The sequence below is a fragment of the Alosa pseudoharengus genome, unplaced genomic scaffold (assembly GCF_046254945.1).
Source record: "Alosa pseudoharengus isolate Yale_2024_CS ecotype anadromous, Long Island Sound unplaced genomic scaffold, YU_APseudo_1.1 YU_APseudo_1.1_scf_8, whole genome shotgun sequence".
Lineage (NCBI taxonomy): Eukaryota > Metazoa > Chordata > Actinopteri > Clupeiformes > Clupeidae > Alosa > Alosa pseudoharengus.
Genome location: NW_027468870.1, coordinates 37,737,805 through 37,762,510, shown reverse-complemented (window position 1 = coordinate 37,762,510; position 24,706 = coordinate 37,737,805). Strand labels below are relative to the sequence as shown.

Below are 24,706 nucleotides of genomic sequence, written 5' to 3'. Positions count from 1 at the left end.
CTAGTGTAGCTTTTTTCTGTAGGATTTGACAAGATATCGGTGCGTTGTAGTACCTTCATAGTCGGTGAGTTGCAGTGGTTTTAGAGATAAGTTCTCGGATAGTCCATTTACAGAATAGTTGATTTGGTTCAGAAATTCAGACGTCTCTTGTGTCTACCAAGGAATTTATTTTAGATTTTTAGATAGGCGGTTTCTACTGCCCTCGTCTGTTTTGATCGAGTTATTGACGTTTCCCACAATGCTGCCGCAGCATTCCGGAAGTGAGACGTTTATTGACAACATGGCGACCGGGCCAACTGAGAAAAGAGGGAGGAAAATTAGGATTTGACTGCTACTGCACGCAGTTTTACACGATTGTTATGAATGAGGGGACACAGGATTTCCCGGGATGCTGACACTGAGCTGAGAACATATTCACAGCGTTTTTTCAACGATGTCGTTTTTTAAACGGAAAGGTAAGGAAGTAGCCATTGGCTATATTCCCTTTCAGGCTAACGTTATCTCTTTAGTAGCAGCTAGAATCTAGGCGTAAAGATATGCAACCTGACCCAAGTCCAGCAGTACCCGACAGTGAATACCGAATCTGGGTCCTGCCCGGTTGGTAGATGCTTGTGTTGCATGACAATCGTTCAGTTTCGTCCCGTGTTTAAGCACCATTTAACGAACAATGTGGAGGCTAATCAGGGTTAACGTTGCGGTGTCAGTTTAGGTTATCTCAAATGAAAAGTCATCGAAGCTTATATGTACGAGAACTCCCCTCACCCCTCAAAGTAATTTAATTTCATGTTTCCATGCTACATCAACATATCTAAGGCATCCTGTTTTACGGTGTGTCGCCTTTTCCGAGACTGCTCAACAACGGAAAGTCTAGGGTACATAAGATGTGTGATGCCGACCGAAAATCAAGTCGTTTTACAGTCTGGGCAGAAATTGAACAGATGGACTGGTTTTACGCCTGACTGATCTTACACTGAGATCCACAGAGGTGTATCTGAATCCTGTTGAATCGTTGGGACATAGCTGTTAGCTGCTAATACATAGGATAATATCATAAGATTGACACAGAAACCAAAAATAAAGTATTCAAAGTTCTTAAAGCTATCAGAAAGGCCTGCTTTATAGATGATCTTTCAGTGAACTTCTCGTCACGTACAGTGAAATAGTGTCCTTTTTTGTAGAGCGAACAGGTTTGTTGTAAGGCTTAAAGATGCAATGTGTTTTCCTGGCTAAACGGAAAGTGCAATATGATTTTCTATTAACTCTACTCTGACCACTGTACTTTGTTGACGCGTTTCAACCATATATTGTATGCTATATGCTTGTTCTGACTTGAATATGCTATCCTAAAACAGGCAAGGACAAAGCATGCAGTGCTGTTCTAGATGTGAAACCAACACATTTTTTGACATCAAAAACTACAAACAGCACACTCAAATAAGAATGTAGGCCTACTGCTCTGTAATGACAAACATGTCTTTTCTAAATATGATTAATTTGCTATCTATCACCGATTGTCTGACTGAACAATATGAGAGACTTTACAATACTCATCGTCATTGTCACAAAATTCATCAGAAATCCTCAGCACCTTTGTATAAGTATATATACTCTTTTGAGAGTGAAACACACTCAGCACACAGTGAACACACACAGTGAGGTGAAGCACACACTAATCCCGGCGCAGTGAGCTGCCTGCAACAACAGCGGCGCTCGGGGAGCAGTGAGGGGTTAGGTGCCTTGCAGCCACTTGCAGCCACTTCAGGCACTTCAGCCATGCCTACTGGTCGGGGTTCGAACCGGCAACCCTCTGGTTACAAGTCCGAAGCGCTAACCAGTAGGCCACGGCTGCCCAAGTGTGTTCTTGTGTTCAAGTTCACCTGTGTAATGTAACAGTTTAAGGTAGATGCAGGCTTGATGATGCTGTGACCTTGCAGCCTTTTTTAACTGTATAGCTCTATGTAGTGTAAGATTTTTTTATAAGTAAACAGTTGAACAGAATGAACATATGGTGCAAAATGTTGAGAAATCCTATCCTTCTTTCACAACTACTATGAAATGAGTATCTATTTTGCCCATCCTTTACAGTTCGGTATTGTATTGGCATCTTAATGTGTATTTCCGGATATTCTTTGTATTCCTGGAGATTTTCCCCATTTTGATTTTTGTCTCTACTTATTCATATCCTCCGCGAGTGAGGTTAAGTGTGGGGGGGCCTACAAATGCCTGTATCATGTGAGGGAGGCCTGCCTGCCCAGTAAGGGAGCACATTCACAGATAGCTTCCACTTTAACTCATGCTTTCTGGTAAAGCAGAAACGGTTTATTGCATCATATTTGCTTCACACAGATACAAGAGTGCATATTTGCCTCTGAAGTGTTATGTAGTTACATATTTTGTATGTGCATGTTCTTTTGCCCACATATGTTTTCTATTAGTTGCATTGTGTCTTGTGAAATAACTTGTTTTTAAACTCTTCAGGTCTTTAGTATGGTTACTACATGCATATGCATGCATATACTCATGCTATATAGCATACTGTATAGGCTATTAATATACATGTTCAGTTAATATCCTATTTGTTTCTGTGCAGCAAAAGGAAAGGATCTTGAGAGGCCTGCCGAAGTTAAAGCCAGTCGAGGTAACTGTTCAGCTGATGTGGAGAGATATTTCTGCTCATAAATGGTCATTATTTGCTGCATAGTATGTTCACAGCCCTCTTGCCTTGGACTGAGGGCAGCATGCAAGTTAATTTGACATTTTAGCATGGATTACAGAGTCGAGGCAAACCCTGCCACCTCAGCTCTACAGGGATATACTGTATGAGTGGGTGCTCATCTCTGTTACTGAAAGGGGAGTGAGATGACATCAGGGCTATTTTTAGACAAAGTTGTGACGAATTGAATTTATTGGATTTGACTTGGATGTAAATGTTATTATAGAAGCACTTAGTGTGGTTAATATGTCCCCTTTATATGAAACTGTTTGTAATGAAATGTAATAAACAGACGGTGTCTTCTATAGGCGTTAAAGCCAGGATCACATACACAAGAAAATCCTTTACAAAACATTTATGCTCCTTCTAACCAATTGTTCTCTATTATTCATTATCTCTCTCTCTCTCTCTCTCTCTCTCTCTGTGTCTGTCTCTCTCTCTCTGTGTCTGTCTCTCTCTCTCTCTCTCTCTCTCTCTGTCTCTCTCTCTCTCTCTCTCTCTCTCTCTGTGTCCTCTGTCTATCTGTTTCTCTCCCCTTCCTCAGGTCCAGTGTCCCCACACTCCCCGTCCGTCAGCCCTCGTAATCAGCATGCTATTCTGGAGGCAGCCGGCCCCAGTCATGTGGCCATCAACGCCATCTCCGCCAACATGGACTCCTTCGCACGGGGTCGCACCGCCATCCTCAAGAAGCAGCCCAGTCACATGGAGGCTGTGCACTTTGGGGACCTTGGTGCGTTTCCATTTTACCCTATCAATGTTTATCTCTTAGCACTGCCGAGAACTGCTTAGAACGGCTACCGCCACTAAAGATAAAAAGACTTTACTGAAACAGACAATGAATTTTCTTTGGTCTATCTCTATTTTGAATTGAATACATGTTGTCCCTTCTTTATGGTTATTGTGTGCTGTTTAATAGGTAATCCTTTTTCTGAAATGGAAACTGTTCAGTCATCTATGGAGAATATGTAACAAAGTTGGTGATTATGTAGATTGCTTCTTAATTGATGGATTCAATGTCAACACTATTCAAGGAAAGCAGAGTACTCCAGTTTAATCATGAGATTAGTGATTCCTGTTTATTGGTGTTCTGATCTGACAGTTTGACAATTGTCCTGCCCTCAAAGAGCGTACTGGAAGTTTCTGTAAAGTGTGATAATTTTTTGTTCAGATTTAACTTAACGATAGCATCAGTGGCCCTCTACAAACACGCCTCCCTTATTTTTACTAGATGCCCTTGGCTTATGATTTCCATGCTTACCATAGCCTAAACACTTTGATTAACTGAGCGCGCTGAGTTAGCTGAGGGGAGATGATTTAATAGATCTCTGTTGTACCACAGGATAATGTTTGCATTGTAAACCTCTGGATATAGATGAATTTCATCTTGGTAAAAATATAAGTTCTACCTAAATAAAAAAAAAGGTTGACCTTTGCATCAGCGTGGTTTATAATACTTATACTTTCCTAGCATACTTGTTAGCAAAATGTGGCAGTTAGCACTGTAACAGGTGTGTGTGTGGTTCCTGCTGTAATTACTGTAGTTATAGGCCACTAGTTGGTACTGTAGCCGTCTCATTGATGAGGGGCGAGGCAGGATACCTGAGCTGCACATTTCTTGTGTTGTGAACTGGGAGGTGGCGTTGAATACCTCAACAGACGATCCTCCTATCCTCAAAAAGTTCTGAGGCTGCGCATGACTTGACTTGACTTCTCCTCCAGGTGTTTTAACTGCAGTGCCATTTCTGTTTGTTAACGCTACAGTTGCTGTTCTTACCTGAACCAGAGGCCAGTTAACAATAGGTGTCTGTTACTGTGGAAGAACCAGTGGTGCAGTGCGGGGGTGTGGGAATGCCGCGGGGCCACTATGAGCTAAGGGGCTCGCCAGGCAGTCGGGCACGCTGCTCTTGTTGGATTACTAATCCTAGTGTCCACAGTGTGCGGCGTGCACACCCTGCCTGGGACACTGGGCCAAATAATACAGACATTGTGTTGGACCCTGTGTCTCTGGCGGCTGCCATCGCCCCTTTGTAGACAGTGACTGACCTCTGTCTGTGGTTTGATGCTGTAATGTGATGCTGGGTCTCAGGCGAAGGGCTTCGCGGCAAGCTGGACTTTGTGACCTCCTTAGGTTGGGTTTATTGTTGTTTCTGTGTTTGGGTGTGTTGAAGGTCTGCAGGGGCAATGGCAAAACTGCTTGAATGTGAGGCCACGGTTGACATTTGACTGCTTATTAAGTAATGAAAGTGGAACCTCCGAAGAGGCCTGCCATTGAATTTACATAGAATATGCTGGAGTTCAAAAGAGGTCAAAACAGAGGTTGTTAACTGCTTACATTTTAATAAGGTTTTGAAATCTTTGAATGTGGTGTTCATATTACTCCTGTTAAACGGATTTTCTTTGCACTTCGGCTCATGCAGCATCAGTGTTTCCCATCCATTGACTTATTTGTGGCGGCCCAGCACAATATCAACATTGACCACCACACAAAGATTTTCCAGGTCCACTAAATTGTGCTTAAATCTGGTTCATCATAACCACGCTACGCTAATTTGTTAAAACTGTTGAATTCAACTTAATTCTGCAAACCTACCCCTAGAATTCAGTTCTGTGGGAAACACTGCAGCATGTATAGAGCAGCAGGTTGTGGTATGCAAAGCTGGCTTGTAATAAAGTTTAATGACTTGTTTCATGCAGGCCGCTCCAGCGTGAACTACCAGACCCAGGACACTCGCTCACGACTGTCCAAAACGGTGGACCAGGTGCTCCGGGACAATGTGGCGATGCCCTACTACATCCAGTTCATGGAGACGCGCTCGGCCGACCACCTGGTGCGTTTCTGGCTCGAGGCCGAGAGCTTCCGCGCCACCAGCTGGTCCCGGGTACGAGCGCACAGCCTGAACTCCGTCAAGCACAGTTCCCTGGCCGAGCCCGCGTCCGGCCTGTGCTCCCCGGGCTCGCCCGACTCCCCATCTGACGTCCGGCGGACCCTCGGCGATGCGGAGGTCGACGTCCCCGACCCCTTCTCCTCACAGCCCCCATCGCGCCCCCTGACGCCCAGCCCGCAGGACGCTAACTCCCACGGCGGCGGTGCCGCCACTGTCCTCGTCCATCGGAACTCCTTCAGCTTGGACGTGGGCCAGCGGCCCGGCACGCCCCAGCAGCTGCAGTACTCCAGGGCCGACACCCCGACCCGACAGCCCTCCTCCCGCACAGGCACCCCACTCAAGGTCCCCTCCACCAGTGCACTGAGAGACCTGTCTGACAAGCTCATGAAGAGTAAGTCAGAGTCCTGGGCTGGGAGCATGAATAGCCTCTAGGCCTCCAGACTGCTGAGGGGTATCATAAAAGAGTCATGAACACAAAGGAGTTGTATAATCAGGTTTTATTAGTGTGCGGAACTGGTTGGTACCATTACGCCTTTTGCAGATTATCATAGCTATGGTGGCAGTGGAGAGAAGGGAAGAATCTAATGTTCCGCATCATGAGAGAGAGAGAGAGAGAGAGAGTGATGTGGGGTTTGTTTTGACATGTCCTTATCGTGGTTACTTTAAGTGAGTTGTTGGAACAGTGCTGATAAGTGCTAAATCGTAGATGAAATATGTGGCTACTACAACTGATAAGCCCGAACAGCTTAACAGCCTGTCTATGTAGTCCTGTTTGTTGCCTTCATTGTGGAGGGAAGTGATAAAGCCTGGGGCTTCTGAGGCCTTTGAGAACTCACTGGAGCTTAATGACATCACGTCAGTTCAGCAGGGCTGGTCAAGGCTGTTCAGCCCTGCTGTAAAAAAACAGCTAGCTGTGCGTGTGTGTAGTGTGCGTGCGTGCGTGCGTCCGTGCGTGCGTGCGTCCGTGCGTGCGTGCGTCCGTGCGTGCGTGCGTGCGTGCGTGTGTGTGTGTGTGTGTGTGTGTGTGTGTGTGTTTTACTAGGCTGTCGGAGACATTTCCTCAGTAACCTTAATCACACTCAGCAGTACTAACACCAATGGTTAGATCTTTTTAGGTCACAGAAAGTGTACCATTAACTGAAAGAGAAAGAAAAAACCCATAATGACACTTGAAGGCTCACAATGTTCAAAGTTTGTGATGCGTCTTTCCCAGAATGTACAGTATGTAAATCTAGTATATAAGAATATTTTAGAGTTTGAAAACGTTTTGTCTTTATGAAAAGAGAATAGTAGTAAATGCTGGGTCTGGTATGCCAAACAATCTTGATCAAAATGGTGTGACCCAGTGATCTCAATCTTTAAGGTCTTTGTCATTTTTAACGTGATATTCCCTCTCCTCTCCAGGTATAGAGAGGGATGCCGTGAACATTTTCACCAAGTATATCTCTCCAGATGCTGCTAGGCCTATTCCCATCACAGAGCAGATCAGAAATGACATAGTGGGTAAGGCCTCCTGTTTATTTGCAGCTCTCGCTTCTCATCAGTGCGTGGTGAGCTGAAGGGTTTTGATCATGTTTGAATGCTTATACATTATTTAGACTGGTGTGCATATGCTCCAGGCTAACAGCCCTTTTGATACTGACTTAGTGTTCAGAATGTTTTTATTGATACTACAAAGCAATGTTGTGTGTATATATGACTCTGTGTATATGACTTTCTCTCTCTCTCTCTTTCTCTTTCTTTCTCTCACTCACTCTCACACACACACACACACACACACACACACACACAATGGCTTTGTTCTTTTCCTTGCGTTTCCCTCTTTTATCTCCTGTAGCTAAAATCTGTGGGGAAGACGGTCAGGTGGACCCTAACTGCTTTGTTATTGCACAGTCTGTAGTCATCACCATCATGGAACAACAGTGAGTGTCTGTCTGCGTCTTAATCCTTTGAATTACTTCTCATTTTTTACCCGTATATTTTTATGCGCGTAACATTGCCTCTTCTTAAAATCCATAACAGGCACTTAAGTGAATTCATGCGCAGCCACCACTTCTGTAAATATCAGATCGAGGTGCTGACGAGCGGATCCGTCTTCCTGGCGGACATCTTGTTCAGCGAGTCTGCCCTCTTCTACTTCTCTGAGGTGAGAGCAGAGATGTTGTCAGACAAAAGGGGGGGGGGGTCTGCTACTAAAACAGCTGATATTGCAGAGACTCGATTCAGACCAAAATTTGTATGCACTTTCAATAGGAATTTCTTAGTAATACCTTTGATTTTATGTTTTCACCCACATTTAAGAAAGACAGCCGTGTAGCAGAGCTACGTAGTTAACTGAAAATGTGTTGATACTGACATTTACAACCTATCACTGAATTAATCTTACTTATGTTGATTAATTAGTTCATATTTTCCCCAATGTGTGCATTCATGAATTGTCTCCTTAGCAAAAAAATATTATGTTGTGCTCACATGCCTCTGCCCTGTCAAACTAACGCATGTCCAAGTACACTCAAAACTAAGTTGATGGCATGAATGACTGGAGAGCAAACACCAAGCCAACAAGCCTTGAGCCAAGCAGCTTATACCACAAAAGAAAGCCAATCATTTTGTGAGATAACTATAAGGGCCGTGTAAAATAAATAATCTTTCACAATTGTCGTAATCAAGGTAAAAGTTTGAAATAATAATGTGATTTGAAGTTGTATGGCCCAGCTATACTCTGTTGGCTTCTCTCCTTCATTTCATGGAGACTAATGAAGGGTGTGGGCTCCATGCAAAAGGGAAAGCAAACGCTCTGGTTTCCCCTCTGTCCCCTCTGCAGTACATGGAGAAGGAGGAAGCTGTTAACGTGTTGCAGTTCTGGCTGGCTGCAGACAACTTCCAGGATCAGCTTGCTGCTAAGAAAGGCCAGTACGATGGTCAAGAGGCCCAGAACGATGCCATGATCCTCTATGACAAGTAAGGCTCTCTGTTTCTCTGTTTGCATATAACTGCATCCAGGGGGGAGTAATGGAGTAATTCCCTGCAATCTTTTTAGCTTATGTTATGTGTTAGCAGTACAAATATTTTGACACCCAGCCTAATTGTAAAACAGGTCTGAGTTCAATCTGACTTCCCCCACTGATCTCTCTCTCTCTCTCTCTCTCTCTCTCTTTCTCTCTCTCTCCCTGTCTTTTGCAGGTATTTTTCTCTCCAAGCCACCAACCCTCTGGGGTTCGACGACTCGGTACGAATGGAGATCGAGTCCAACATCTGCCGGGAGGGCGGCCCTCTCCCTGACTGTTTCACCACTCCCCTGAGGCAGGCCTGGACCACCATGGAGAAGGTAGCGATTCAGATTCAGAACCCACCAGGACAGTTTGTGGCCTCTACATGTCAGACTTGCATTCCCCTAGTTTGTTATTTGAGCTAGAAAACAAGGTACAGCTGGACTAATACATTTATGAAAAAATAACATGCATGAAGCAAAAGAAAAATAAACATCTTTCTCTCTTGCAGTGAAGGACATTATATAGATCAATCTTGCGTTCTGTTCCTGTTTCAAGTTCATCATCATGTAATGTTTGTTGTTGTCTTATCTGCAGGTCTACCTGCCTGGCTTCTTGTCTAGTAACCTTTACTACAAGTATTTGAGTGACCTTATCAATTCGGTGCGGGCGGATGAGTTTGTCGGGGGGAACGCCGGCGCCCCTGGAAACAGTGTGCCCTCGGACAATGACCGAAGCACAAATGCCTCTGAGGGGTCACAAGCCCAGGTAACCACCCCAGTCCACCCCAGCTTCCCGGTGATGGCCCCTTGCTCTCCATTCGCTGACCTCTGAGTCTGTGACATTTGATTGGCCTGCTCTCATGTGACCTTTTAGTTCAGGTCACTGGGGAAATCCTCCTGTGTAAATGTTAGTGGACCAGAGGTAGAGAGGGCACACGTAGTGTCCACTGTGTTGAATAACAAATGACAGCCCTTTGTTTTTGTTTTACACTGTAAGAAAACAGAGATCGCTTTAGGACGGATATCTTATGCCAAGGTAACAAGGGGACACCATGTCTTCTCCATAACTTTTCAGCTGTGTAGTTGTGTGTACATCCCACCTATTTTGAGGCAGCTATTCTCCTTGTCCCCCATCGCTGTTCCCTAACATAGCTCTTGTATTGACAGTGATTGAGTGTGCTGTAGCTATGTCTATCTCTAATATATGACTCATCTCTTGACAGCAGGGTACCAAAAGAGCAGCCATTAAGATTCTGAAGAACTTTGATGAGGCAATTACTGTCGACATCGCAAGTCTGGATCCAGAGTCATTGTACCAGAGACCCTATGCTGGGTCAGTATTAACTCTTTCACATTTAATTCTCTGTATAATTATTATAATTATTTATTGTAATAATTATAGTGTAATTATTTACTTCCCTCCTCAATAGCAGTACATCAAGATGATATATGCACAATCTATGAAACAATTAATGTTTCATTGAAGAACGTTATTTCCATTACTACTGCTTCTCAAGTAAAACTCCAACACAGACAAAGTTGGGACATTGTATAAAATGCAAATAAAAATAGAATGTGATAATCTACACAACTCATAAACCCATATTTAGCTGCAAAAAGGACGTAGACAACACATGAAATGTTTAAAATGACAAATGATGACACACACACACACACACACACACACACATTGTACATACATACTTACATAAGAACATATGTCCTAGATTCAAATAAAAGACTGAGGGCTCTATTTTAATGGTCTGAAACAGCAAAACGCAAGTGACTTTGTGGGCGGATCTTGGGCGCTGATGCTATTTTACCGGTGGGATAATTGACTGTTAGCCTCGTGAGACCATCCTGATCTCGCGAGCTTCAGGGTTTCACTCGCAGATCAGTCTGGATACTTTCCGTTAAAGAAAATTTGGAGCAGTTCACCAAACGAACGTCCAATCAGCGTTGGCTTTGAGGCGGGTTGAGGTGTGACTCAACGAACAACATGACGGCATCCACAGAGATGAGCATAGCTATCGCGCAAGTTTTATTCAAATTAGAAAGTATTCCTGGGTAAACTGTGAAGCTATGAGTCTCAGCCATGCAGCTGGGAGGAATGAACGACACAGACATCCTCCACGGCTGATTCCAGTTCATAATGGAGGAATATACTATCTTCAGAAGTGTAGGGCCTACCGTGAAAACTTGATGGGAATTGTCGTTGATTAGGTTCATAAATGGTAAGTTAAAACATCTTAACGTTTGTCACGTTACCTAACTTAATTGTATGTTAAATGGCATTAGAAGAATACTTTGTTCATCTAATTGGTTGATTTGGCCCGTCGATAACCAACAAAGGTGGTGATAGACAGATGGTTTATCCAATCAGCTAACCAGTATGTCCGCCCCTTCCCAAAAGTTCTTCAATGAAAAGTTCCCGGATCGATATGCAGAGCTAATCCATCTGGCGGAGTCAGGTTAATTGACTGTTGCGCCCGACGCAAATCTAAAATGGGGTGGTCTGAAGTAGCTACATTAATCATGGGTGTGGTTTGGGCGTAAAGTGCAATAAACCAATTAGAGCGTCATCTCACATTCCCATTAACAACAGGCACGCTTGTTCCATAACTGATTGCTATTATGGTGCCGTATTTGCCAGGCGCAGCCAGGAGCGTTCACAGCGCTATAATCACTGTTCAGTTGGGAAAAGTTAGCTATTGATTTTTCCTCTTGACAAAATGTAATGCAGAATCGTCACAAAGACATACTTTCCGATGTTTTGGGATCACTCTCACTGAATCACAAGGTTATGAATGCATGGTGATATTTTTGCAATGTACAATGTAATCTAAAATACTCTCCCGTGCTGCCGCTGGGGCATTTGGGTTAAATGGCATCGGCATGCAATTCAACATCACGTCACCTTAAGTCCTCTAATATTTCCTAATTTATGTCATCAACACATCCGTGATTCGTGAAAATGTGTACGCTAGATTTATGCCTATTTTTTCACATCTTAATGGACACCACACTGATTTCCCTGGAGTAGTAATATTTTTCTTTGAAATTATGTATGGTTTACAGAAATGGGAACTACGATGTATAGATGAGAGGAGCGAAGTGTGCGTTGCGCAGCACAGGCGGCCAAGCAAGGGCTCCTTACCCTAGGCAACTCAACAACGAGAAACAGTTTCCAAGTTGACCTAACTTTCAACTCTGCACAGTATCCCATTAACTGCATGACAGTAGGCTATTTACAATATTTTCTGTTAAGTAGAGTTTTTACGTTATCATCAACTTAATGCACGCACAACATTTGTTTGAGCAAGAGAGAGAATAACAATGAATGGATGCAGCAACTACAGAAATTGTAGCCATATTTGCTGCTTTCTTGTACTATCTATGGTTGCTGTTTAACAGCACATAAAAGCTGATTTAAGCTAATTCACTAACTCAAGACTTCAAGGCCATCTTGGATATAAAACATTTTTTTTAAATAACGAAAGGATGGAGGGAACATAACAAAGATTGGAGTTATTTCAGATGGGCTACAACAAGGTAGGCAAAATGATGGTGCTTAAAACCTTAGCGCAGCTGGAATAATGCTTAGGCTGATGTTAAAGCGCACGCGATGTTTAAAGCCATACACAACGGTAAATTGGAACAAAACTAAAGGTAACTTTAGCCTTTATAGGGCTGTATAAAGTTGTCCAAATTAATAGGTCATAATTAGGCATTGTTGTTGTAAAGATATTGCATGTAGATGTTGTACTATATTGCATGTAGATTTTTAGGTCACCAATGCACGAACAAAACCGGGAAATGGGCAAATATTATCAAGGCTTTAAATGTTTCGGTCTGTGCACGGGGGTGTCTGTAGATTGGTGTGCAACGCATTCATTCATGCAGGCCTGTGGTCATGCATGCGCCCTTAAAATAGCATCTGCATTTGCGCCACAGACTTTAGACCAGGGAGTTCCTGGTCTGTGGCGGAATTGTTTTCTGAAACTGCAAAATATCAACAGTGAACGTTTGTGCCGGAACACGCCCCGTCTTTTCGCTGAACCGCCCCCGTGGGCGCAACCGAATTCCCTAATTTACAGGCATGTACCTGTGGAGGGAAAATTCCAATATGCGCTGACTGCAAAATAGGAAAGACAAAAGCGCGAGTATACAAAGTCAATTGCGCTGGGACGCAAGATAGAGCCCTGAATGTCTGAGAGTGTGAGAGTGGCCTCAGGCGCTGTAAGTGGGAGATGTTCCATATACTGTTCATTAAGAGATGCCGTCTTGCCCTTCTGTTTAGAAGAATGACGTTTGGAAAGGTGAACGAGCTTGGTCAATTCATTAGAGAGGCTGAACCGGAACCTGATGTGAAGAAATCTAAAGGTGAGACACAGACACACACACACACAGTGGCACATAATGGGAGACATCAAGTAGACTAGAAGAAAAAAAATGTGTGCCATACTTGGAAAGGAATTTATTGTTTCCAGCCAGTCCATTGTTTACTTACCTCTGAATGAACATGAAGACTTGTTAACTCTGAAAGTGGGGAATAAAATACTCCTTTTCTCCTTTTCTCTCTGTGTGTTTCTCTTTGGCTGTATCTTATTCTCTCACAGGTTCCATGTTTTCTCAAGCAATGAAGAAATGGGTGCAGGGAAACTCAGACGAGGTGAGTCGGTTTGTCATTGTTGCTCATTATATTGTCTGAACAATACAGTTTATACTTTTCAATTCTTTCATTTACTGCTATCAGAAGTGCCCATTATAAAATAGATTATAAAATAGAATAGTGTAGTCATTCAGAATGAACCACAAATGTATCTCTTTGACCACTGTGTTGCTGGTAACTCAGAGGAGCTGAGGGTTGTGATGTGGCCTCATTGTGCTGTTGTAATTGTGGGCAATTGTAGGCGCAAGAGGAGATGGCCTGGAAGATAGCGAAGATGATTGTGAACGATGTCATGCACCAGGCACAGCACGACAGCCCTGGAGTCAAATCCACTAAGGTACAACGGGGATGTCATTTGACTGCACATTTACATAACAAGCCACACAACTCCAGCAAGCCAAAGCCCTGCTTTTGGTGCATAAAGGGAATGAAATCTGTTCTGACCGTGGTATCAGTGTTTTGGATATTAATTGACTGGATTTGTAAACAAGCACTTACAATATTTCAATACCAACATTTTATTTGAAGTCTTTGGTCTGCATAGCATATGGAAGAGAGATGCACATTTTATACTATTACCGGTACTATGTACTAACCCTTGTTAAAAGCAGGAATACCAATAAACTTTTTAAAGTACTGGTGGGATGTTGATGAAGTGAAAAGTGAGCAGTCTGAAAACAGTTAAGTTACATATACAGTTGTGCTCATAGATTTACGTACCCTGGCAGAACTTGTAAAATGTGTACCTTTCGTCAAGTCAAGTCAAGTCAAATAAATCAATATTCAACCACATAGCAATTAAGAATATGATAGGTTATCCCTGTTCTAAAGTTGACAAAAGTAGTTCTTAATTTTGTGTACTGAAATCTTTAGCATGAATGACGGCTTGCAGTCTTTTGTGATGGTTGTGTATTAGTGTCTTTATTTTCTCAGATGGTAAAGATGGCCAGTGTTCTTGACAAAAAGCCTGGACACTGTCCTGTAAATTTGAAAGCTCACACCCCCCAAACATCAGAGATTCACCTCCATGCTTCACAGTAGGGATGGTGCACCTCCTGTCATAGGCCTTGTTGAGTTCTCTCCAAATGTAGCCTTTATAGCTGTGACCCATTTAAGTTCAATTTTGGCCTCATCCCTCCAAATGACTTTGTTCCAGAAGTTCTGAGGCTTGTCTAAGTGCTGTTTGGAATACTGTAAGAGTGCTGTTTTGAGGCATTGGCGCAGTACTCACTTTTTCTGGCAACCCGACCATGCAGCCCACTTTTGTTCAAGTGTCTCCTTATTGTGGATCTTGAAACTATCACGTTACTCTCTTGCAGTGAAGCCAGTGCAGGGGTGTCCCTCTCTGCCTTCAAACACTCCTGCAGACCCAGCTCTTCAGAGAGTACCTCCTCTCCTGGCACTACTAACAACTGCACATGCTTAATCTAGCACTTATCACTAGACTATCCTCCTAAAACTGCACATGCTTAATCTAGCACTTATCACTAGACTATCCTCCTAAAACTGCACATGCTTAATCTAGCACTTATCACTAAACTATCCTCCTAAAACTGCACATGCTTAATCTAGCACTTATCACTAGACTATCCTCCTAAAACTGCACATGCTTAATCTAGCACTTATCACTAGACTATCCTCCTAAAACTGCACATGCTTAATCTAGCACTTATCACTAGACTATCCTCCTAAAACTGCACATGCTTAATCTAGCACTTATCACTAGACTATCCTCCTAAAACTGCACATGCTTAATCTAGCACTTATCACTAGACTATCCTCCTAAAACTGTCACTTGATTCTATGCCAGAAGTACTTATTGCTGCACTAACATGTCATTGCTGTACAAATGTCTGAAGCCTGTATTTCAGATGAAGTAGCTTGAGGGTTTTCCTTTGCATCCTGACCAATTTTCCTGGCAGTTGAGGCTGAAATCTTTGTTGGTCTCCCTGACTGTGCCTTAGTTTTAACCAAACCACTAATTCTCTGCTTCTTTATCAGACTTTGAATACTACTGACTGGTATTTTCAAATCTTTGGCTACCTCTTTATATACTTCATGCCGTTCGTTCAACTTTCCTTGCAAAACTGTTGACAGCTCCTTTGCTTTCCTTAGGACTCAATAGCAAACAAAGTCAGCAGCCTTGGGTGTGATGTGAAGAGGTCTCATAAGAGCTTACAGAACTCATTGACTATTCATACACAGGCAGTAATTACAATCAAACCTGTCACAAGTTTCAAAACTTACCTAGTAGCCAATTAAACCTGGGTGAATCAATGTATGATTATTATCAGGCCAAACATTCAAGGGTATATAAACTGTTGATCACGGCCATTTGGATGACCATCTGGGTTTCCATCCAACTTTTTAATGCACATTTTAATCATTCGAGTAAGAAATCCTGACTAGAAACACTTAAATTGTGCTCAAAGGATTATCTCTCGATTTGCATTAATTTCCTTGAATTTCCCCTGGGGATCAATAAAGTATCTATCTATCTATCTATCTAAGGCATAACTTCATGGAAACAGTTTATTAGCGTTCACACTTGTTGCCTTTCTACCAGAGTGTTTCCATTAACATTTCCCTGATGACCTTACGTTTTGATCCCACAGCTGAAGAATCTCCATTTTAAACTTGCTTATCATAGTTTAAATGTACGCAGACGTGCATATTCTTATGACACATGCATAGAATATGCAAATGAGCTATGTTATAATAAATGGATTCATCTGTCCACTATCCATAAATAAAACAAAGGTTTCAAAGGTTGCATGATCAATCGTATTTTCCAAAAACTAGTCAATATTTCACAAATTCTTCCAGGGTATATATATTAGCCTATATGTTCATGGTTCAAGTTTACTTTATTAAGTCTCCTATGGTATATATAGGCTATAATTGTAATTGCAATAATTTAAATTGTGAATTAAGCCTTTGTCAGTGTTTGTTTGCCTTGTTTTGTTTGCCTCAATTAAAAAAAATGAACAAAATGGCTACATCACATATTACAGTACGCTGTTAGCTATGAAATCAATTATCCGCTAATTTCATTTATAGATGTAAGCATTACATGTCATTCTAGCAGCAGTTATTTTTAGTTTTTCCTTTTTCAGTTCACTTAATGTGTAAGGACTAGCTGAGGGTAATGACCAGGATATACAAGAACAAATACCAAGATGGTTTAAAGGATATGTGACCATCCTCCAACCCAGTGCAGCTCTTGTGTCCATGGATGGCACTGCATGACTATATTTAGAATATTTTATCGGGAAGGAAACATATTTTCCTGGTTGTGTGCTTGCATGATGCTTCCATATCCTAACAGGCAGTTTGCTTCTGTGTGCAGCTATGACCTTTGTATCATGAAGAACCAAAGTCGCTGTCCTTCCCTTCCCCCTCGCTATAGCCTGGAGCTGAGCGGCGACGTGTGTCATGTGATGGACCTGCACACTCCACACAACTGCTAGAACAACTTTCCTTATGAAGATGTGATCAAGGCATTCCATGACTTCCTGCATTTGGCTGCGCGCTATTGGAAGGAGGTGGTGTGGATGGAAGGGAGCATGTTTCTATCTATGTTTCTCAGTACAACAACAAAAGAAGAAGAAGAAGAAGAAGAAGAAAACAAAGAATTATCCACCGTCTCCATATCAAGCACTAAGAAGACTTTTTTTAAGGATGTGAAGACAAAAGCAGTGCGCAGCCAAGTGAGAGAAAAAAACAAAGACGTTGCACAACAGCATCAGACGTTACTGAACAAAGGCCTGAGGGAAGCGTGCTGGGAGGAACATTTGTAGGCTGCAGAACTTCAAAAAGCCTCGGTGTTGATATTCTGCTGTTACTATGCCAACCGGGAAGGAAGGGCACAGGCAGGGACGTGAAGAAGACTTCCAGTCGTAGTGATGTAGACCAGATCATTCACCATATTTTCCTCTCCCTCCCCCTCTCTCTCTCTCTCTCTCTCTCTTACTCCTTCTTTCCATTTTTTTCCTCTCCCCAGGCCATCTCTTCTGCTCTTCCTCCCGACCATTCATTCCTTTTAAAAGAAATCCTTGAAATTGTGATGCATTTTTTTTTTAATGAAAGAATTACTATTTGTGGATAGGCTCCATGTCCAGAATTATTTACAAATGTAATTCTTTGCTCTCCTGGAGTAAAACTTTCTTTGTTGTACTGGTCATAGAAGTGAAGTAATTTCCTCTTGTGTAAGGTTCAGGTGAGTGTTATAGAGTCTATAACACTGGAATGGACATCACTGATCTTCAAGTCTGGCAAAAGCTCTGCCTGCTACTTGTAGCAACTTCCTGTCACCTTCCCACTGATATAGGCCATTGTTTTTTTTTTATGTAATGAAAAAGGTTCAACTCCAGTGGACTGAAGTGCTAGTTGCAATGTAAAACTCCAGGCTGTGTTCTATAAAGATGTAGATTTCTGGTTTATCCCATGTATTAATGTTAGTTATTTTATGGTGGTTGTTGTCCTTTTTTGTTTTGTTTTTGTATGATATGGAAAACCAATGTTAAAAACATGTCTCATTGATGACTGTTCATTTACAAAGTGTACTCAGTGAATATAATGTTAAGATTACGTTGGACCTCATTGAGATATGGAAAAGAACCAGAAAAAGACTTTTGGTACTATGTACCTGTAATATGTTTTGACATATATATATATATATATGTGTACCTAATCTATAATATATTTAAATTGTGTTTGATTTAAATACATATATTATTGAAATGCTGTATCTTGTCATTATTTGGAGTGTGAATTTGTAAAGAACTAAAAAGCTCAGACCATTTGTAAAACTGTAAAAAAAAATACTTAACAAAGTACATTAAAATAAGCATATTCATTTTGTACATTCTATAAATAGTTACATCCTGAAAAAGTCAAAAGGTCAAGCAGGTGCCTCTCAGAGAAAGGTTACATGAAGCACCCAGATGATGGCGCTCTGGTCCACGTCGTGTGAAATGAGTCAAATCATGTTGAAAGTGAAGCTGTATATGGATCATCATACCGCGAAGGTAAACTAAGGTAGACACCTTTACGGCTGGTGCAGAGACAGCTGACAGTTAAGCAATAGGAAAATATTGTTTCCCCTCAATTAGGTTGTTTTTTTTTACCAGCGTAATAGCCTATGGTCATTACGCATGGACTATGCACGTTGTGGTAAAGATTTCTAGGTAGCCCTACACTTGTCACAATCACATGAATTGTAAAAAAAGATGATAAAAGATAAATGAAAACAATGAGCGCAGGTAGGTTTCCGTGGTCCTGTGAGGATACTCACGAAAACATCCCACTTGAGGAGGAGACGCCCACTCCACCGCGCGACGCTGGCCATGTATTCTAAACTTGATCAAGCCTGCTGGAAACCACGCTTACGCTCAAGCTCTCTCAACTGAACTGAACCTACAAGTCAGCTGCCGGGACAAGTGGACCGTTGCAATAGAACTGAATTGGAATAGCGCTATTTTACCTTTTATATGCCAGCAAAGAGCTCGAGACCAATATTCTCAAAAGGCTAGGGACTACACAGCCACAAGATGACAGTTGCGCGTGCTCTGAACGGTGTTTAGCTTATGTTTAGGGTGTGACAAACGTTTCCGTCTGCACCTGTTAATGACTATACAATTTTAGACATTATATCTAATGGAAAATGTTTTACAGAGGAATCCTAACCCTGGCAACATGGGACTACTCATTCTTTAGAAATTGAATTTGTGAACTGAGGCGGTAGTTTTATTGAACACATGCGCGGGGCGTTCATTTACCTTTTTGGTGCATTTGTCGATAGAGCAATATTTTTCACAATACGAGTGATGGTTATCTGATTTTAGACTACTGGAGTGCTTCTTTTTGTCTACCTGGGCAAGTGAACTCCAAATGCATTCATTGCTGGATAGAAAGAAGAAAGAAGCCGGGGTTGGGTTTGATCTGTCTCCGAGCCTGTTTCCCCAAGCCGCGAGGATGTTCAGCTGTGTTGGTTGCTTTTGGGTTCTCCTGTCGTCCGCCCTTGTTGCTGTCTGTAGTTTCAGTTTTATCTCACCTGCATGGATAGTGAAGGATCACCTGAAAAATAAGGATTCTGTGAGCTTCGGGTTACTTTGGCATTGCTCCGAGTCTATGGACCATATGTACAGATGTTACACTTTTGGCGGCCTCGGAAGATTTGATGAAATTCCGTCCAGTTCGTGGCAGGTAAAGTGATGTGAAAAATATGATGTTATTTAGGAATGGACTGTCACTTTTACCTCTTGATAGCTGGTAGTTCCACTTTTCCATAGTCTTGCAACGAAAACACCTTATTTTCGAGACACTGTTCTTGTGATATGACTGTAGCCTAAATATGGCATCATACTGTGCAAAACTAGTCCCTATGGTCATAATATGCATCTGAATTATTTAAAAGACTAGGAAGAGGATGCAGTGTCGTGATGGGGCCAGTGCACTTATGTAAATCAGTATGTGGCAGGTGCCTCTGAAGGTGTTTATGTAAATCAGTTTTTAAGATTAATCTCCCACAGTTCCAGATGGGATGCAGTAAATCTCAGAACCCAAGGTCTGTTTTTGTCATGGCACATCATATAACTTCCCTATTCAAATTTATTGTGTGTTGTGTGTGCTATGAAAGATGACCAATATTCCATGCCTGTCACCTGTGCCGAGAGTCCAGTAATTTTCACAACCACATTTACAAGTGTTCTGACTGACAGATTTGAATGTATCTGCCAGAACCCATTAGAGAGGAAGTCATTGTGTTTTGTGAGTCTTGACTAGCCCTTCGTGCTTATTTTAAGCAAATATGCACTCTAGAGAGGTATGTCCCATTGTCTCATACTGTATTTGACTGACAGTAGGGGAGAGGCAGTCATTTTAAGACACTGGCTTCCCAAATGATTGAAACAATGAAGATTTTCATGTGTTATTTTTCTTGTAAAATATGTGAAACTTGTGATACAGATTAGAAAGATGTGATATTGTTTGAACAGAAATGTGTTGGCCCATGCTGGCCAGGTGTGTAAGCTTTGCATGTCTGGAAGTTCCTGCAGTTTTGAACACTTCAGTAACTTATTTACTACTTTTTGTTGGCTTATCTGTGCAGCTGGCAACATTTAATATGGACTGATAGTCATCAAGGGCCCACATTCACATTTGTTGATATTATCATCAGCAATTAAGTAACTACCTGCAAATAAAATGCCCCCGCAGAGATTATTTCCAGTGTTTATAGTTAAAAAAACTTCTCATTGTCATTAAAAAAAACATTACAAGTATTTAGGCAGAATTGTATTCTGATTGAGCTTCTAGTTTAGACCTCTAGCTATAAGGTCATTATCCCAAAATTTAAATTGAATAAGAATTAGTTCACTTTGCATTGTAAAACACGCTTACTCTTGGTACTCTTGGAGACTTTGGTCCATAAATTATATTTTAAGGCCTTGATGTACACTTCATAAGGAATTCGAAAATATAAGGCCAGCCCTGGCATTTGACTGCATAGATCAGCATATTAAAAGGCTCTCTTTAAGCTCAAAACTCCACAGACAGACAGAATTTCTTCACAGTTCAGTCAGGATGCTTTGTTGTTGCAGATTCCTACAGAGCTGGCCAATTCTTAAATAGGCTCTTTTTATTTCAGATTACAGAGCACAGAGAACAGGCCGGTTAGACCCCCCTTTGTGTCAGAAAAAGCACTCACTTGCCTCTGCTACACTAGCAACCTCTCCGGTTATGATTTATGCATGAAGACAAAAAAATTAGCATTTGAAAGGAGATATTAATAAGTTGCCATTTTTTTATTGTGGGATTATGGGTGGAGCAGAGTAAGATGCATCTTTTTTTTTATTCTCAAGGAGTTCTTCTGAATCAGGAAAACAGCAGTCTGTTTATGGCTGAAAGTTATGTGAATGCAGTTAGTGGACAGATCCTCTGGCTGCATTCACAGTAGACGCCTGGCATCCTCACTGTTTTCTTTCTCTTCTCCTCTATCTCCTTATGCAGCACTTCAGCATATGTATTTTGTCAGTTTATCTGGGTTAGCAGGTTTGGCATTGGTATGGAGTGCAGCCACATGCCCTCAGTGTTTGTTTTGCTTTGCATACATTTTCTCAAGCTGTCTCAACCGCTTTGCCATACAATCAGCAACACCTTGTCATTTCCAGAGCGATTCCCATTCTGTCCCTCTGTGTGAATTGCTGACAGGGGCAGTATTTTTGCTATATCATATTTTGTACGTGGATGCATCCATGAGCACCATGCATGAAGCACTGTGGTGGAGGGGAAAGCAGCATACCCCCATGGCCATTAATAAAGGTAAGGGGGGACCCATTCCATTTTCATCACGCGTACGTCTTGGGGTCCTGGCACGACTCATTGATGTGCAGATTATTCTTCTGTGTTCTCGGCCTCCTTTTCAGCGCGCTCCGTCGACCTCTCGCCATTCGTTGCCACTTTGCTGGCGATGTGTGGGTGGCCCACCAACACATCTCCCAAGCTTCCACAAGGCCCGAGCAGACTCTCTTTTCACTGTCTGTCAATGAAGGCCTCGGACCTTTGAGTGGTTGGAATAGTCAAACGTAATTCCCAGGGCCCCCGTGAATAAAGGGCTTCGTCTAAACACATGCCTCTGCTAGAGCATAGATATGAACTCAGCAGACTCAGAGATTACACACCTGCCGAACATAGTCACCTGGAGCTTCTCTCACCTGCTCAGATTCATGTCCCTTTAAAAAGGAAGCACTTCTGTAGTGCGGTGTGTGGCTGACATGATGGATAGGAGTTGACCTCTTTGGCACTCTGGGAGTAGTATATTCTACCCATACAGAGCCCATACTTTGAATGATCCTCTGCCTCTTTGGGTCGACCTGTGTATCCCCTCTCTCCATGTTTTTGAAGCCCTCATATGAAACCCAGTCACAGAACAGAGTTGGCTTGCCCTCAGGTCATGCTCCCAGCCTGTAGGTGCAATGCTGACTCCCTGAGCGTCCCTCATTGGGCCTGGGACGCATTAGCTCTACTCATTCATGAATGACTTGGATGACAAAAGCAAGGACAATCCAGGCAAGATGGCTGATTCCATGACATACTCTTAAGACCAATGATGTTTGTAAGTTGCTCTTGATTTTGTCAGTATTGAGTCGTTTAATTTCTGAACATAATGGCTTCCATCAGTGCCCCCGTCCGTTGAGGCTGTCTTAATGGAAATTTACATTTTGTCCCATGATGGCTGTCACCGCATATTGTAAATTGCAGTAATCCAGAACCGCATGAATTCTATCCTCCATAATCTGACTCTGTTGCTTTTATGGCTGTTTGAACTCCTGGACCCTGGTGCAGATGGCCTACCCTGCTGTGTGTTGATGTGAGTAGGAGGATGAAGAGTTCTGTTGTTAGTGCCAGAGTGAATTTCTCTAATGTCTCAAAAGTTGCTAATGTTGTTGTTTGGCCAATGGCTACTGGCTTTTCTGCTGCAAACCCCTGATCAGGAGCATGCCGGGTAAAACTCCAGTGCTCTTGTTGCTCTGCACTCAGAGAATAAATACAAACTATTGTATCTTTCCAATCAAATACACTAGCCTTTTAATAGGATTCCATTCTCTTCTTGTAATAGTAGACAGAAAGTTTGTCATAGTCTCTCTTGTCACTTTTTATGTGAGTGGCCATGAAATAAAAACAGATTACTTTACCCTGACTTTCTCTCACATGTACTAATTCATCAGGTCATTTTTTTTATTTTTCAGGTAATTTTATTCCAGGCTCAACCGCATAAATAACCAAAAATTCTTCGAGAGAAAGGGGTTCTTTCTGGTTTGTGGTTTGGAGACATATTTTTGATATATGACAAATCACCAGTTTAGGTTATTTCCATCTCTTCCCACCTTTTCCCCACCCTTGTCTTTGCTCTTTTCTCTGCTGTATATCATATCACAAGGAGCCAGTCATTTCCTTCTTCTGAACCTGTTAGAGAGTCTGTGCCTTCGGAACCGAACTGCGCTAGCCGTGAGTTTTTATCGCGCTGGCTCACCACTCTGACGGTTAATAAAATGATGGATGAGACCCAGTCTCTATCTCCGCCAGCCGACCCAAAACAAGGGAGCGGAGTGGGGAGTGGCAAGGGTCGTGCACGAGCACCATCAGAGAGCTGAGGACCCTGGGCCCAGCATCCCACAAGAGCGCACATATTAAAATGGACTGGGGAGTCAATGGATTCCCTGTCAGGCGGAGATATACAATGCCTTGACCTGTGCACATTCACAGTAGAGGCCATGGATAGAGAATAAGTATTGAGATCGAAACCATTCATGGCACCCGTCATAGAGAGTCAAAGGGCTTTTCTCTCTATAGATTAACAGCGTCCCAGCCCAACATCTTTAACCTCAGGGTATGGTGCCTGTTCTTCATGCTCACTCATGAACAGAGACCTCAATAGACTTTGGCTCTCAGCATGGCCAATGGAATAGTCCCACTTATGGTCTGAGTTGTTGTTTGTTGGTGATGTTTTAGATAGACGTGAACAACATTTCTAGATGAAATATAGAGACAGTCTGTGTAATGTTAGTCTTTTTGTTACTTTAAGAGGATGTCTCAGAAAATATTTTAAAGGGAAAAAATGAAGAATATCCTTTGAATATCTCACTGCAGATAGATAAAATGATGCTGGGGAAAAGACAGGGAAGTAATGTGCTGCATTATTTCACCACATTCACTATTTTACCCCTGACGTCCTTTCTGTAAGGTGTTATTATGATCAGTGAAAATGCACAGATTCAGAGCATCCTCTTTGCACTTGAACCAAATCAACCAACAGTGAAGGAAACAAAGGTCGCCAGACAGACCATTGTGTAATAGCAGGGTCATTGCATTAGATCACTGCATCAGATCCCTTCACATGTTAATCATTAACTTCCTAAATGCTTATCACTATTATTATCATTATCACTATTATTCATATCACATGGCCTGTGGATCAGTCACAATGTCCATCCCACATTTGGTTCAGCTTTTTTGACTGGCAACGGGAACACAGAGAGAGTGAGAGAGAAGGAGAGATTGAACAAAAATATGGAGAACATCTTCTGAGGTGTATTTTGTATGCATTATAAGGAACTTGCAGTATAGAGCCCTGTATCTCAACATAACCCCAGTTTACCATTAAAAACATATGAGTCACTCAGACTGCATTAGCATGACTTCTCTGTGTCCTCTCAGCAGCACAGTGTTGGTACAACCCCGAGGAACAGCGCAAGTGATTACTTAGTCATTTCATGTCATGGCACACTCACTCCAAATCCATTTTGTTTCACAAGCCTGGCAGTGATGCAAAACTAGCATTAATGAAATTATGCACTAAAAATGTGTCAGGGAAGACTATGCTGGCAGCCTAAACATTTCCCCTTCTGGGGCATCTGTTGGTGTCTAAACGGTTTGTTGTCCCC

The 24,706-nt window shown here is 42.2% G+C and overlaps 2 protein-coding genes across 4 annotated transcripts in view; both read left to right on the top strand.

Annotated features, from left to right (window-relative positions):
* The first annotated feature begins 263 nt into the window (after window positions 1–263).
* akap10 (A kinase (PRKA) anchor protein 10) lies at window positions 264–18,005 on the top strand. 3 transcript variants are annotated; one of them, XM_076273724.1, is made up of 15 exons: window positions 264–455; window positions 2,591–2,638; window positions 3,258–3,443; window positions 5,408–5,989; window positions 7,003–7,101; window positions 7,436–7,520; window positions 7,621–7,744; window positions 8,423–8,559; window positions 8,782–8,926; window positions 9,186–9,356; window positions 9,817–9,923; window positions 12,891–12,973; window positions 13,210–13,262; window positions 13,504–13,599; window positions 16,612–18,005. In XM_076273724.1, the coding sequence occupies exons 1-15, from the start codon at window positions 434–436 to the stop codon at window positions 16,615–16,617; spliced, it is 1,944 nt and encodes a 647-aa protein (XP_076129839.1). In that variant the 5' UTR covers window positions 264–433; the 3' UTR covers window positions 16,618–18,005. The 3 variants fall into 3 exon arrangements, with proteins under 3 accessions (XP_076129839.1, XP_076129840.1, XP_076129838.1); XM_076273725.1 differs by having other exon boundaries at window positions 9,814–9,923; window positions 12,894–12,973; XM_076273723.1 differs by having other exon boundaries at window positions 9,814–9,923.
* A 637-nt stretch (window positions 18,006–18,642) lies between these two features.
* Window positions 18,643–24,706, top strand: part of lhfpl7 (LHFPL tetraspan subfamily member 7) — a 107,637-nt gene continuing 101,573 nt past the window's right edge. The window contains exon 1 of the mRNA XM_076273819.1: window positions 18,643–19,469. Coding sequence (XP_076129934.1) covers window positions 19,155–19,469 — 315 coding nt within the window. The 5' untranslated portion in view covers window positions 18,643–19,154. The remainder of the gene's footprint in view (window positions 19,470–24,706) is intronic.